Source organism: Urtica dioica, chromosome 6, assembly GCF_054948205.1.
Source record: "Urtica dioica subsp. dioica isolate 48M chromosome 6, U.dioica_male_clone48M_v1_H2, whole genome shotgun sequence".
Classification (NCBI taxonomy): domain Eukaryota; kingdom Viridiplantae; phylum Streptophyta; class Magnoliopsida; order Rosales; family Urticaceae; genus Urtica; species Urtica dioica.
Window position 1 is genome coordinate 11,880,927 of NC_142761.1, and position 12,325 is coordinate 11,893,251.

General features: G+C 49.7%; 1 protein-coding gene across 1 annotated transcript; it reads right to left on the minus strand.

Annotated features, from left to right (window-relative positions):
- Window positions 1-7,320: 7,320 nt before the first annotated feature.
- On the minus strand, window positions 7,321-9,357 carry LOC149393368 (plant/protein (DUF668)). The gene has a single exon (XM_089617777.1). The coding sequence runs from the start codon at window positions 8,967-8,969 to the stop codon at window positions 7,449-7,451; it is 1,521 nt and encodes a 506-aa protein (XP_089473903.1). The 5' UTR covers window positions 8,970-9,357; the 3' UTR covers window positions 7,321-7,448.
- Window positions 9,358-12,325: the final 2,968 nt, after the last annotated feature.

The following is a 12,325-nucleotide window of genomic DNA, read 5'->3' on the forward strand; positions in this document are numbered from 1 at the left end:
CGAGCCGGGACCAGGGAGAGTCGCGCCGGTCCCGGGTGGCGATGTCGGGACTGCCAGGCAAGCGGGCGGCGGCGAGGGAGGCCCGGGTACTCTGGGCCCGGCCTCCCCCGAGGAGGGATGCGCCGGTGGAGGTCGATCGGAGGCGGGGGGCGCCGATGGAGGGCCGCCAGAGGCGGGCGGCGTCGTTGGCGGTAGCGCCGGCGCCAGAGACGAGGAGCGCCGGCCGGACAGCCCCGGCCAGGGGGCGGCGGCCGAGGCGCTGGTTGCCCTAGCCCTAGGGGTCGGTGGCGTCCCATTTGGCGAGCCGGGCCATGCTGCCGGGCCGGGCGAGAGCCCAAAGAGCCTGGGTGATCTGGGCGCGCGAGGGGACTCTCCGGCCGGGCCGGGCGCCGACGGTGGGCCCCCTGTCGGGCCGGAGAAGGGGAAGACAAGGCCGGCTGGCTCGTGCGGCCGCCGTGAGGGGTCTGCAATCCGTGATGACCTGGACTGCTCGGACGTTGATGTCCCGAGCTCACTCTCGATCGTCAGTTTTATGAGTTTGAGGAAACGTTACTGCATCCCGGATTCGGTGTCGATACTGAGGCCGTTGCCCGACGATCGCCCGACTCGCCCTCCGAAGGGACATGCGGCCATTCACGAGGCGAGTCTTCGCGGAGGGCTACGGTTACCCTTTCAATCGGTGATCCAAGAGCTATTGATTCGGTTGGGGCTGCATGCGTCGCAGATGTCTCCGTCCTTCTACCGAGCAATCGCCGCGTGCCATATGATGCTCTATCAAGCAAAGAAACGGGCAGTCACCGCAGACGATATCCAGGATCTCGTGGTCGTCCGTGGGGTCCCGGGGAAACCGGGCTTCTACTGCGCGTGCCCTCGGAAGCGCATCTCCATCGTTACCAAGGTTACCTCGAAGCATCGGTACCCTTGGGTGTGGGTTTCCGAGTCGACCTTCGGGGCGGCGCCCTTAATGTTTGGGCCCGCGGTTGACTTTCCCTCCGTCGGGGATGCAGAAGATTCCGAACTCGTATCCGCGATCAAAGCGATCCCGGATTCGAGGCGGCAGGGGTCACTGTTTGAGTCCCCGGACCTAATGGCGAGGACCGGGTGGTTCGTGCCTTATGACAACGCTCCTCCGTGTCTTGGTCTTGGCATGGAGGTTACGGAGGATCCTGTATCAGAGGCGGGGGGCTCGTCCGCCCCTCCCCCCGACGCGGGGGTTACTAGCCGTTCACACGCTCTCGCGTTATCGCGCTTTTTGTTGTATTACGCTTGTCGTGTGTGTTCTAACTTATCGTCGTCTCTCTCTCTCTCTCTCTCAGATACCATGCCCAGACGACATCGGCCGCGCACACACGTGCCAAGAGTGGCACCTACCGCTGAAGCTACGACCGCGGCTTGCCCCCGAGCTGAGGTTCGCCACCGAGGGTCGCCACCGCGGGCGGGGAACGAGGCGATCTCTTCTAACAAGCGTTCATCGTCGTCGACTTCCTTCGGACCACCCTCTGGCCACAAGCGCGCCCACACATCGACGGTGCCGGATAGCATGGATTCGATGCTCCCGGCGGAGGTGGCGGAGCTGAGGGATCAGTGCTCCCGAGGAATTCTTGGGACCTCTCTGCGGGACTTCAAAGGTTTGCTGACGACAAGCGATCTGGAACATTTCCAAAACGGGATCGGCGATGCCCGAAAGGTACGTTTCGCCTGCTTGTCTCGTGCGTAACCATTATGCTTATTTCGACTATACGTATATCACTTGTCTCTGCAGATGCTCGCAAGTCAAGAGCGAAGCGGCCGCATTCTCCGGGACCTGCTGCGGCGCATGCAGATCATGGAGAAGGACAAGGAGAGCACGGCGGCCGCCCACGCTGACGCCCTAGCGGGAGCCCGCACCGCTCGAGAATTTCAAGCACTCGAGGAGGAGCTGAAGCGAGCTCGCAAGGAGTCGGCGACCGAGAAATTGCTTCGCACGGCCGGGCAGGCGTCTCGGGAGAAGGCGGAGCAGGCGGCGACACCTTCTTAGGGGAGACGAAGAAGCTTTAGGCGGCGCTCTCGAGCCGGGACGAGGAGCTGAGCATCGTCTCCGCTCGGCTGTCAGTGAGCGAGATTTCTCGGGTCAAGGCCGAGAGGGAGAGGGATACTTTGCGGGCGGAGGTTCAGATCCTTGCCGAGGAGAAAGACGACACCGTGCAATCCAAGACGGACTTGGAGGATGACTGGGACCTTGCGCTGGAGGCGGCCCGTTATGAGGCAGCCAAACGGGTCCGAGATGCGACCGCGAGGAGAACGTGTCTCGCGGGACCACGTTTTCCTTCTTCGACGTCATGTTTCCTCCTCTGGACGACGAGCCGCCTGAGGACGACCTGCGCCCCCTAGCCCCCGTGGAAGCCGCCCAGTCGACGAACCGTCAACTTGACGGAGAAGCCATCGGCGGGTTTGGCGCCCCCTGCCCCGAGGATGACGAAGAGCAGATCGACTTCGGCTCGGAGTAGTCGAGTTTTATTCGGTTTTCCGCGCACTTGTTTAGCGCTTGCGTCATGCTTTCTTCCGAAATTTTGTTATGTCTTTCTTCCGTTAGAAGTTTGCCGTACTCTCATAATTTTCTTGTTGGATTGCTCGTACAACATTGTTTGCTTTAGTTAAAGCTTTTTCGTCTGTTATGCGTCTTATTTTCTCGACTTGCTATGCTTAGCGTAATCGATTCGCGCGATGTGATCGGTGCGTGTCTCACGAGCCCGGCTTGCCTTACCTAGCGCAACCGGTTTGCACGGCTTACTGCCGCACTTGGCGGCGAAGCTTCCCGCGGACGCTGGCTAGACCAGATTCGCCCGGCGGGTGCGACCTTCGGCCATCCATTCGTGACTCGTTGCCTATCGGCGTGTGCGAGCTGGGTGGCCGTCGCGCTCATCTTCCGGCGAGTACGCTACCTAGCGGCGTGCGTATCGGGACGAGCTTGCAGTTCCCAGTGAGCGTGGTACTTGTCGGTACGTGCGTCACATTTTGGGTTTTGACTGCTGAGATCGATGGTCCGGTGCGCGGACGCGATCTACCGACGCCCCGTTGCCTATCGGTGTGCGGGGCGTGGAATTGTGCGAGAGCGTCGCGCGGGGGTCGGAGGTCCGGTGCGCGGATCCGACTCGTTAACCTTTAGCTACTTTTCGGCGCGTAAAACGTGTCATTGTGCGAGCTCGACTAGACGAGGCGACGAGCTCGACTAGACGACGTGACGAGTTCGACTAGACGAAGTGACCAACTCGACTAGACGAAGTGACCAGCTCGAAGTGACGAGCTCGACTAGACGAAGTGATGAGCTCGACAGCCCGAAGTGGCGAGCTCGAAGTGACGGGCTCGACTAGACGAAGTGACGAGCTCGACAGCTCGAAGTGGCGAGCTCGAAGTGACGAGCTCGACTAGACGAGGTCAAAGTCCCAACAATCCGTTAGCCCCCTGAGTTTCTCGGGTACTCGCAGAGAAGACGAGAAATTGTTACAAAATAAGGTAAAGGTTTCGAAGCGAAATGTAATTCGATTACAATGTTGAAATAGAAAATTACATTCCCAGGCCGTTTGGCCATACTTGAAATTCAAAATTGTCATTGCAAAATCGAGAATGAAATGACATAACAAAACATAGAGTAAGCGGGAACGGGCATCTATTGGTAGTATCGCCGAAGGTGCTCCGCGTTCCAAGGGTGCGTGAATACGAGTCCTTCCAGGTTCTCGAGCTCGTACGTGCCGTTGTGGATGGCTCGGCGCACGCGGTACGGACCTTCCCAGGTGGGGCCCAAGACTCCCGCCCCTTGCACTTTGGTGTTTTGGAACGCCCTTCTGAGGATGAGGCTTCCGTCGGCGAACTGTCGCAGTTTGATCTTGGAGTTGTAGTATTTTTCGACCTTCCTCTTTTGTGCAGCAAGGCGGGTGAGCGCGTCCGCCCTCTTCTCATCTATGAGGTCCAGCTCGAGCCTGATTGCGTCGTTGTTGGCGGCTTCTTCGTATTCCTCGATGCGCAGGGTTGTCAACTCGGTCTCGACGGGCACCACGGCCTCGACGCCGAACGTGAGAGCGAAAGGGGTTTCGCCGGTCGCGTTTCGCGCGGTGGTTCGGTATGCCCATAGGACCATGGGAAGCTCGTCGGCCCAAGCCCCCTTTTTCTCCTCCAGCTTCTTCTTCAGATTCTCCTTGATCGTTTTGTTGACCGCCTCTACCTGGCCGTTGGCTTGAGGATGGCGGGGGGAAGAGAAAGTCTTGCTAATGCCCAACTGTTCGCATATTTCTCGGAGGCGCGCGTTGTCAAATTGCTTTCCGTTATCGGTCACAATCGACGCGGGGATCCCGAAGCGGCAGACAATTTTTTTCCAGATGTTGTCGGCCGAAATGTTGTCGCTCGTTTTCGGACAACGATTTAGGAGCCCCGAACGGTTCGACCCAAGGCCAGACCAAGTGGTCGCGTTCGGGCTCGAGCGTGTCGGACCTGGTATCCCAAGTCTTCCCTTAGCTGTCAATGGTGTTTATCTTGTTCGGGCACCTGAAAGGCAAGAAAAGACGTGTGAACTACAAAGGGGAAACAGAGGGGGTGCCTCTGTTTACCTCTCCGACGCTCAACATTAGCGGGATTGAGGTGGAGAATAGAGGGTTTAGGTGTTTAGAGGCCGAGACTTGAGAGAAACGAGCGAGAGGTGAGTTCGGCAGCGTTTCAGTACTCAAGAATCGATTACATTTTGAAGAGGGTGGGCCTCTTGTATTTATAGGCGACCAAGGGGTCATTGGTGGGCCCCTTGGCCGAGGATAACATAGGTTCGGCCATTGGCCGAGGATAGCATAGGCTCGGCCGAGGATAGCATAGGATGGCCGAGGATAGCGTAGGCTCGGCCATTGGCCGAGGATAACATAGGTTTGGCCATTGGCCGAGGATAGCATAGGATGGCCGAGGATAGCATAGGCTCAGCCGAGGATAGCATAGGATGGCCGAGGATAGCATAGGTTTGGCCATTGGCCGAGGATAGCGTAGGCTCGGCCATTGGCCGAGGATAACATAGGTTCGGCCATTGGCCGAGGATAGCATAGGCTCGGCCGAGGATAGCATAGGATTGCCGAGGATAGCCGAGCTCGTGAGGCCGAGGTCGAGCTCGTGAGGCCGAGGTCGAGCTCGTGAGGCCGAGGTCGAGTTTATGAGGCCGAGAAGAGATCGAGCTCACAAGGCCGAGCGAAGGTCGAGCTCATGAGGCCGAGGCCATCGGGCTGATGGTCGTGGATAGCCGAGCTCGGTCTTGGGCCGAGGCTATTGGGCCGGCCCTTGGCCGAGCTGGCCCACGGGCCGATCAATGGCCGGGGCAAGTCTGATCGCTGCTTTGCCTTCGATTGGTCGCGATCGGGGTCGGGCTGATAACACAAGGTGCTAATCTTGAGCGCATCTGTGACTGATTAGATGGACTAACAGTGCGTTCGAGTATTCTTAAACATCGTTACTTGAAAAACAACAATTAACTGGACACATACTATTGTGGACAGAGCTATTGTGTGTCTAGAGGGGCTATAGCCCCCCCTCAAAATATATTTGCTTACGCTTTTGCTAGCTTTTATTTATTTATCTTAAGAATTTTCAAATTAGTACCTCTGAACTTTTTTTTTTTGTATAATAACCCCCTAATTTAGGTTTCTCGTTCAACTCTTGCATATCATTTAAGGCTATCCACTCTTCGCTACACATTTTCCAAATGTGGATTCAGAAAACTACATTATACCAAACTTTATTGAAATGTACAGAACTCGACTATCCTAAGTATCCATGACCATTTATAAGATATTATTTCAAAAAATTAGCTATGTAAGCCACCTAAATTGTAGGAATTGTAAATTAGCCAACATTTTGTAAATTCTTTGTAAATAGCCAAGTTGTATAGGTGGCATCCTATTAACTACTTATTTTTTTTTACATGTTTGCCCTTTATTAATTTCGGTCAAGTGTTTCAAATTAGGCAGTTATTTTTTTAAAATTTGAATCAAATATTGAAACCGATTTAGGAAGTATCAAACGTGAGAATTTGAGAATTTCCAGCAGATTGCAGGTATGGCCGAAAATTTGATTTCCTTTTTAATTAATGAGCTGAAAATAATGGGCGGAAATTGACTGGATTATAAGAGTCTTTTTTTTATCCCGTAAATAAGGTGCTCTGACTATTTACAGGATATTAACAAAACGTGGGTTATATTACAAAACACTATAGCATATATGGCTATATAGCTTAATAAGCCGTATTATTTTTGTGATTTGTTTTGTAGGCTCTAAATCTGCAGAGTGATAGATGTAATTTATGTCCCCCAAAAAACTACTCGCTAATTAACGTCGGTTGTTTGTGCCTCAAGGTGTCTTAATATCTTTCATGGCTTTCATTTACACCAACCAAATCTATAACACATCATTAAAATTTTGGAGATTTTTGAGTTTCCATTCCGACCAACCAATCAAGTGCCTCAGAATATATTGTACGTCTAATACATTAAGCATTAGTTTCTCGGAAGTTTTTTCCATAGAAAATAAAAAATAATAATTGGAATGGTATGTTTGCCTAATCAATAATTTTGATATTTCTTGGTAAAAAGCGTAGTATGATTAAGATTTGGACACACAAACATGTTATGCTCTAGGGCTACAAACAAACAGTTCTCACCTATATTAAGAAAGCTCATTGTAGCCAGGTAAAATGTTGACCCAATATATACATAGTGCTCAATTATTGACTAACTATGCCGTGTTGTGCTGTGCTGCGCTAGTTTTGTTTCTGCTTTTTTTTTTTTTTTTTTTTTTTTTTAATGCTGGGCTGTGTTGTGTTGCAAAATTGATGGCAGTGTCCGAAGGGCATTATGTAAATAAATAAAAGCGTAAATCACGCATCAGACCACGAACTAATAAGTAATAATACAAAGTTCACCATGCGTAATAATTAAAATCCGCATCTGTTTTTTTTAACGTCATTGACTTAATTTTAGAAGTACATGAAAAGGATATCAGACTTTTTAAAGCTCACTACCATTCTCTCTGGAGATTGAAAATATGTTGCTCCTGGACAGGAGCTATATACACTGTCATGCAAACAACATAAAACATTTGACATTTCCAATTTATCAGCTCTGTTCATTCCCTGGAAATTTGGAAATCGAAGTCTCGTACTCCGAGACAGAAATATACCAATCGCTTTTACTCTTACGTTCATCTTGATTTTGCTGCAGATGTCTCTCAAACTCTAGCGATGCACAAAAGTCAATCTCCAATATGACAAGACTAAGAGTTTTTGTGGTGTTGTAAAATTATACATGAAAACACGCTCTGGGCTACAATAATAAACTAGAAGCTATACACGAGAGAACTTGTTGTATACATTGATTTCTAAACTTGAAATCACAGGCTCAAAATATTCACAGATTGTCGTACATAACATCTAAAAATGGACCAATGAATCAATCAACATAAGAAGCAGCTCTGCATTGCAATTGCCACTCGACGCAGTCCTCGAAGTCGAAGCTCGCGGCACAGTCGAGCAGCGCGTTTTGCTGGCGCTCGTAGCGGCAGATGTAATTGAGGCCCAGCAAGAGCTGGCAAATCGAGGCCTCGGTCTTTGCCCGGTCAGCGAAATGAAGCGTCTGAAGCAAGAGCACGTTGCTGCGCTTCTCTCTCCGGCTCTGCTCGTAGTTGCGCTCGCTGTGCCACCTCATCGTGTCGTGCGCCATCGGGCCCAGCCAGCCCAGCAGCGAGCCCAGCCTCTCCCTCCAGTCGTGGGCCACGGGCCCGTCGTAGATCGCGAGGCTCTCCGCGGAGGATCGCAGCCCCGCCCGCACCGCCGCCCTCACGCTCTCCGGAAGCATCCGGTAGAGCTCGTCCCGGGCCTCCTCTCCCACCAAGTGTGGGTACCGAAGAAGCTTCTCGATCACGATGATCACGTTCGCGTAGTGCAAAGCCAAAGCCGACCCGCCAACTGTCGAGGCTTTTAGGGCTTTCTTGTTTCGAGGCCCGCTGATGATGGTGACCTGGCTGCTCCGATCGTCGTCGTGGTCGTCGGCGACGGAGGTGGAGAGGCTCAGGCACTCCATGAAGACTCTCCCCGGGACTGTCCCGCACGGAAAGACGAGATCTTCTGGCCGGAACAGCCTTCTCTTCTCGCTCAGAGACCTCTTCAGAGGTAAAGACTCTTCCTTTGTTGCCGTTGGTCCAGGTGGCGGGTCGGGATTGGCGAAGACAGCGCGGATCCGGGCGTAGACGGTGCAGACGGTTCTAGCCAATAGCTCGACGACCTTGTCGTAGGTCTGGTTCCAGAGAGAGATTTCCCTGAGGTGTCTCACGTCTTGGCTCTGCCATGAGAGCTTCTGCTCGAAAGCTCTCTTGCTCTCCTCGTGCTGGTTGTTCTGGAACTTCTTCGTGGCCTGTTCCAGCTCGTTCAGGACCTCCATTTCTCCGTAGAGATTCGAGGTCGCGTTCACGTACCTCTCGAGCTTTTTAACCATGGCGTCCATGTCCTTGACGAGAAACCCTAGCTCCGTGACCTCGATCACGCCGTTGAGGATGTCGCCGTAGACGTGTTCGAAGCCCTGGAGAGCCGGCTCCGAGCACTTCTTCCCGAGGCGAGCGACCACGGCGGCGACTCTGTTCAGATCGTCGAGCTTCTCCGCCATGACTAGCTCGAGGAGGTAGTCCTGGTCCGTCGAGACTAGGCTTTGGACTCCCTCGGAGGACGAGATCTCGGACCTGAGCTTGGAGATCTCGGAGTCGGTTAGGGATTTGTGGAGGTAGATTGTTTTCGACATCACATTTGCGACCTCGAACGAGAGGATTCCGATTCTCCGGTTCTTTGCTTCAATGTCGTCGGCGTGGGATTTAGGGCTTTTGGTGCCGGGCTTCTTTGAAGGCTGGTGGTGAAGAAGAGCTTGCTTGAGATTGGTGCTGACTTGACTTCCCATCTTCACAATCCAAAGCTCAGCCACCATTATTGAACAGATCTTCAAGCTCTCGGAGACGATTCAAATCCGCCCACAGGCACACATTTGAGAAATCGATAGCTGTAGGGGAATCCACGACACACAAAAGCTCGGAAATGGGTTGAAATGGTGAAGAAATACAGAGAATTTCGGTTGTTGAAGAGAAATGGGAGAGCAAGTGCGTTTGCTTTTTTATTTTTTTTCTTGCGGGTGTGAATCAATCGTGAAACGTTTATGTTGAAGTACAGATTTGAGTTTAGTATTAGTAGTAGAGAATGAAAATATAAATAAAGTATATAAAATGATTCTTTCAAATTGGGATTGGTATTTTGAAAGTGGTCTGACTCTTCTGATTATTTTTGTAATTGGTTCTATTTTTGTTATATATACATATAAGTATGTGTGAGTGAGCTTTTTGAATGGGTATGAGGAGCTGGTACTTCTACAATAATTTTACTAAACTATCCTTTCTTTTAGTTTAAAATTTTAATGTATTTTCATACAAGTCAAACTTGAAAATTCTGAAACCTCGCACGAAATCTCACTTTTCGCGTGGACACGAGATGGTATGAGAATAATTTGTGATTAGTATCATTTTTAGCGAATTTTCGCGTGATTACTTGCACCTAAACGTGGCTTACCGGTAGCGGGACGGGACGGAATCCCCGCTACCGGTAATATAGGTAACGGGACGGGAGGTCCCGTTAAGCCTAACGGACGGGAGTCCCGTCCCGTTACTGTAGCTAACGGGATCCGCGGATCCCGTTAGCGCCGTTGAATATTTTTTATTTTATTTTTTTTAATCTCGGCCGTTGGATCAAAGATCCAACGGCCGAAAAAATAGAGCCGTTTGAATATATCCGTTGATAGAGCTGTTTGAGCGAAATGAGGATTTTTTTTTTATTTTTTATTTTTTTCCCACTTATTTCTAAAATCTATAAATACCCCCCCCATTTCATTCATTTTCTTCACACATTTCCCTCAAACTCTCTCAAACTCTCTCAAATTCTCTCAATCTCTTTCTCTAATTCTCTCAAACTCTCTCAATTTTACTCTCTAAAGCTTTCATTTTCTCATGGCATCATCATCCCACAACCGAGGAGGTCGAAGGGGAAGAGCTTCCCGAGGTGAACGAATGCACCGTTTTGAAGAAAATTGGTTGCATTTGTCTCAAAACGCCCCCGACCCAAACACCGAATACTCTTTCGATCCAAATTATGTTGCTCCTACTTTCCACAATACGGAATTCACCGAAATTCCAAACACACAAATGCCATATTATCCTCAAATGGATCCCGAGCAAGCATATCAAGCACAAATACCGCCATCCGAAGTCGCTTTTCAAGAGTTTCAAGTGTTCGAGCAACATTATCGTCAATCCCAAAATCCAAATGAAGAAGAAGACGACGACGAAACCCAAGATCCAAATGAACAACAAGATGACGAGGAGGAGGAAGATGAAGACGAAGACGTCCCACCACCACCACCTCAGCCTCGAACTCAAGTTCCACGACCTCGACAACGTGAGCAACAAGAGGATACCCGACAAAGACGACAACGACGTGCCCGAGAAGAACAAGAACAACAACAACCACCTCAACAACAACAACAACCACCGCAACAACAACAACAACCTCAACAAGCACAAGCACCACGACGTCGAGCGAAGTCTGTTGTCTGGACGTTCTTTGAAGAGGTGATTGCCAACGGTGAAAAAGCCGGAAAATGTCACGTTTGTGGCAAAATCTTTAGCGCTCATAACACTAGAGTTGGGACGTCGCTATTGTGGAGTCATCACAGACACTGCCAGGGGGGGACACAATCTGGAGCCTCTACAACCCAAGTAAGTAACATCGATCCTTTAAGATTTAGACGTGATTTAGTTGAATATTTTGTATCAACCGATCAATCTTTTAGTCATATCGAATCTCAAGGCTTTGTTAGATTCATTAGTTCTTTTATTCTAAACGTACAAATAATGTCTATGAAAGCCTTGAGATCCGATATCCTAAAATGGTTTTTAGGAGAAAAGGAACAAATGAAAGACTCAATATCCTCTGGTAGATATAGCGTAGCCTTAACATCGGATATATGGACCGGTCAATCTAAGATGGACTTTATGAGCGTTGTAGTCCATAACATAGACGACGATTGGAACCTGAACAAACGTATCATAGCGTTTAGGAGGATAGAAGGTTCTCACACTGGTGAGAACATCTTAGATATCATAGTTAGTGTTTTAGCTGAGTGAGGTTTGAACAATAGGGTTATATCTGTGACCTTAGATAATGCCACTAGCAAAAACGCCATGATTAGGGAGTTGACCCAAAAACTTAACGCAGACGAAACCCTTATACATCAACGTTGTGCTACCCACATCATCAACCTCATAGTTCAAGCCGGAGCCGCTAGTTATGACCCTTCGATAAACAAGATTAGGAATTACATAAGTTGGATAAATAATTCAACCTCTAGAGTAGATGAGCTTAAGAGACGGCTTAGACTAAACGGCCTTCAAGAACGCACCTTTCACCTAGATAACAAAATTAGGTGGAATTCAACCTTTCTTATGCTGACCAACTTCTTATCCGAGCGTTACGTCGATGTTATTGTTTCTTACATTAACAGCGTACATGGCGAAAACGCTATATCTGATTTGGATATTAGGATGGCTGAATCATTTGTTTCTTTTCTCGACATTTTTTATAAAGAAATTTGTTATCTTTCTGCTGTTTACACTCCCACTTCTTTTCTCGGTCTTCATACTATGACCGCAATAGCTGTGCATCTTGATAAAAATAAAAACGAAACTATTTTTCAAGATTCTATTCAAGCAATGACAACAAAGTTTTTAAAATATTGGGGGGCTGGAAAGGTTCAATTACTATACGATTTTGGAGCCATTCTAGACGTCCGATGTAAAATTGGAGGTTTAAATTTTTTTTTGAAATACATAAGAAACCATTTTGTGGACCAAGATTACGTTGCACTTGATCTTCCGAGGATCGTGCAAGCTTTTTTTTATCTTTTCAAGGTTTACGAGGCGAAACTTCTACCGCAATACCGAGCGCAACCTTCTCAATCACAGACGCAATATCCGAGAAGACACCAATACACGAATGTCTTCGTCAACGCGCCCGCGTACAGCCTGTCTCCTCAACAACAAGAAGCTGGGACAAGTCAGACGAGGTCAAGCGCAACCGACGCACGGTCCCATCCGGAGATCCAAGAGTACGATAGGAACGATTGGGTCAGGTCGGACGATGAAGCCATCGACCTCTTGGTTTGGTGGAGGCAAAATGCGAGGAGGTTTCCGATCTTGTCATCTATGGCACAAGACATCCTCACCATCCCAGTTTCAACTG

Coding starts and splice junctions, on each gene's coding strand:
- LOC149393368 (XM_089617777.1), bottom strand. CDS start 8,969: ATGGTGGCTGAGCTTTGGATTGTGAAGATGGGAAGTCAAGTCAGCACC.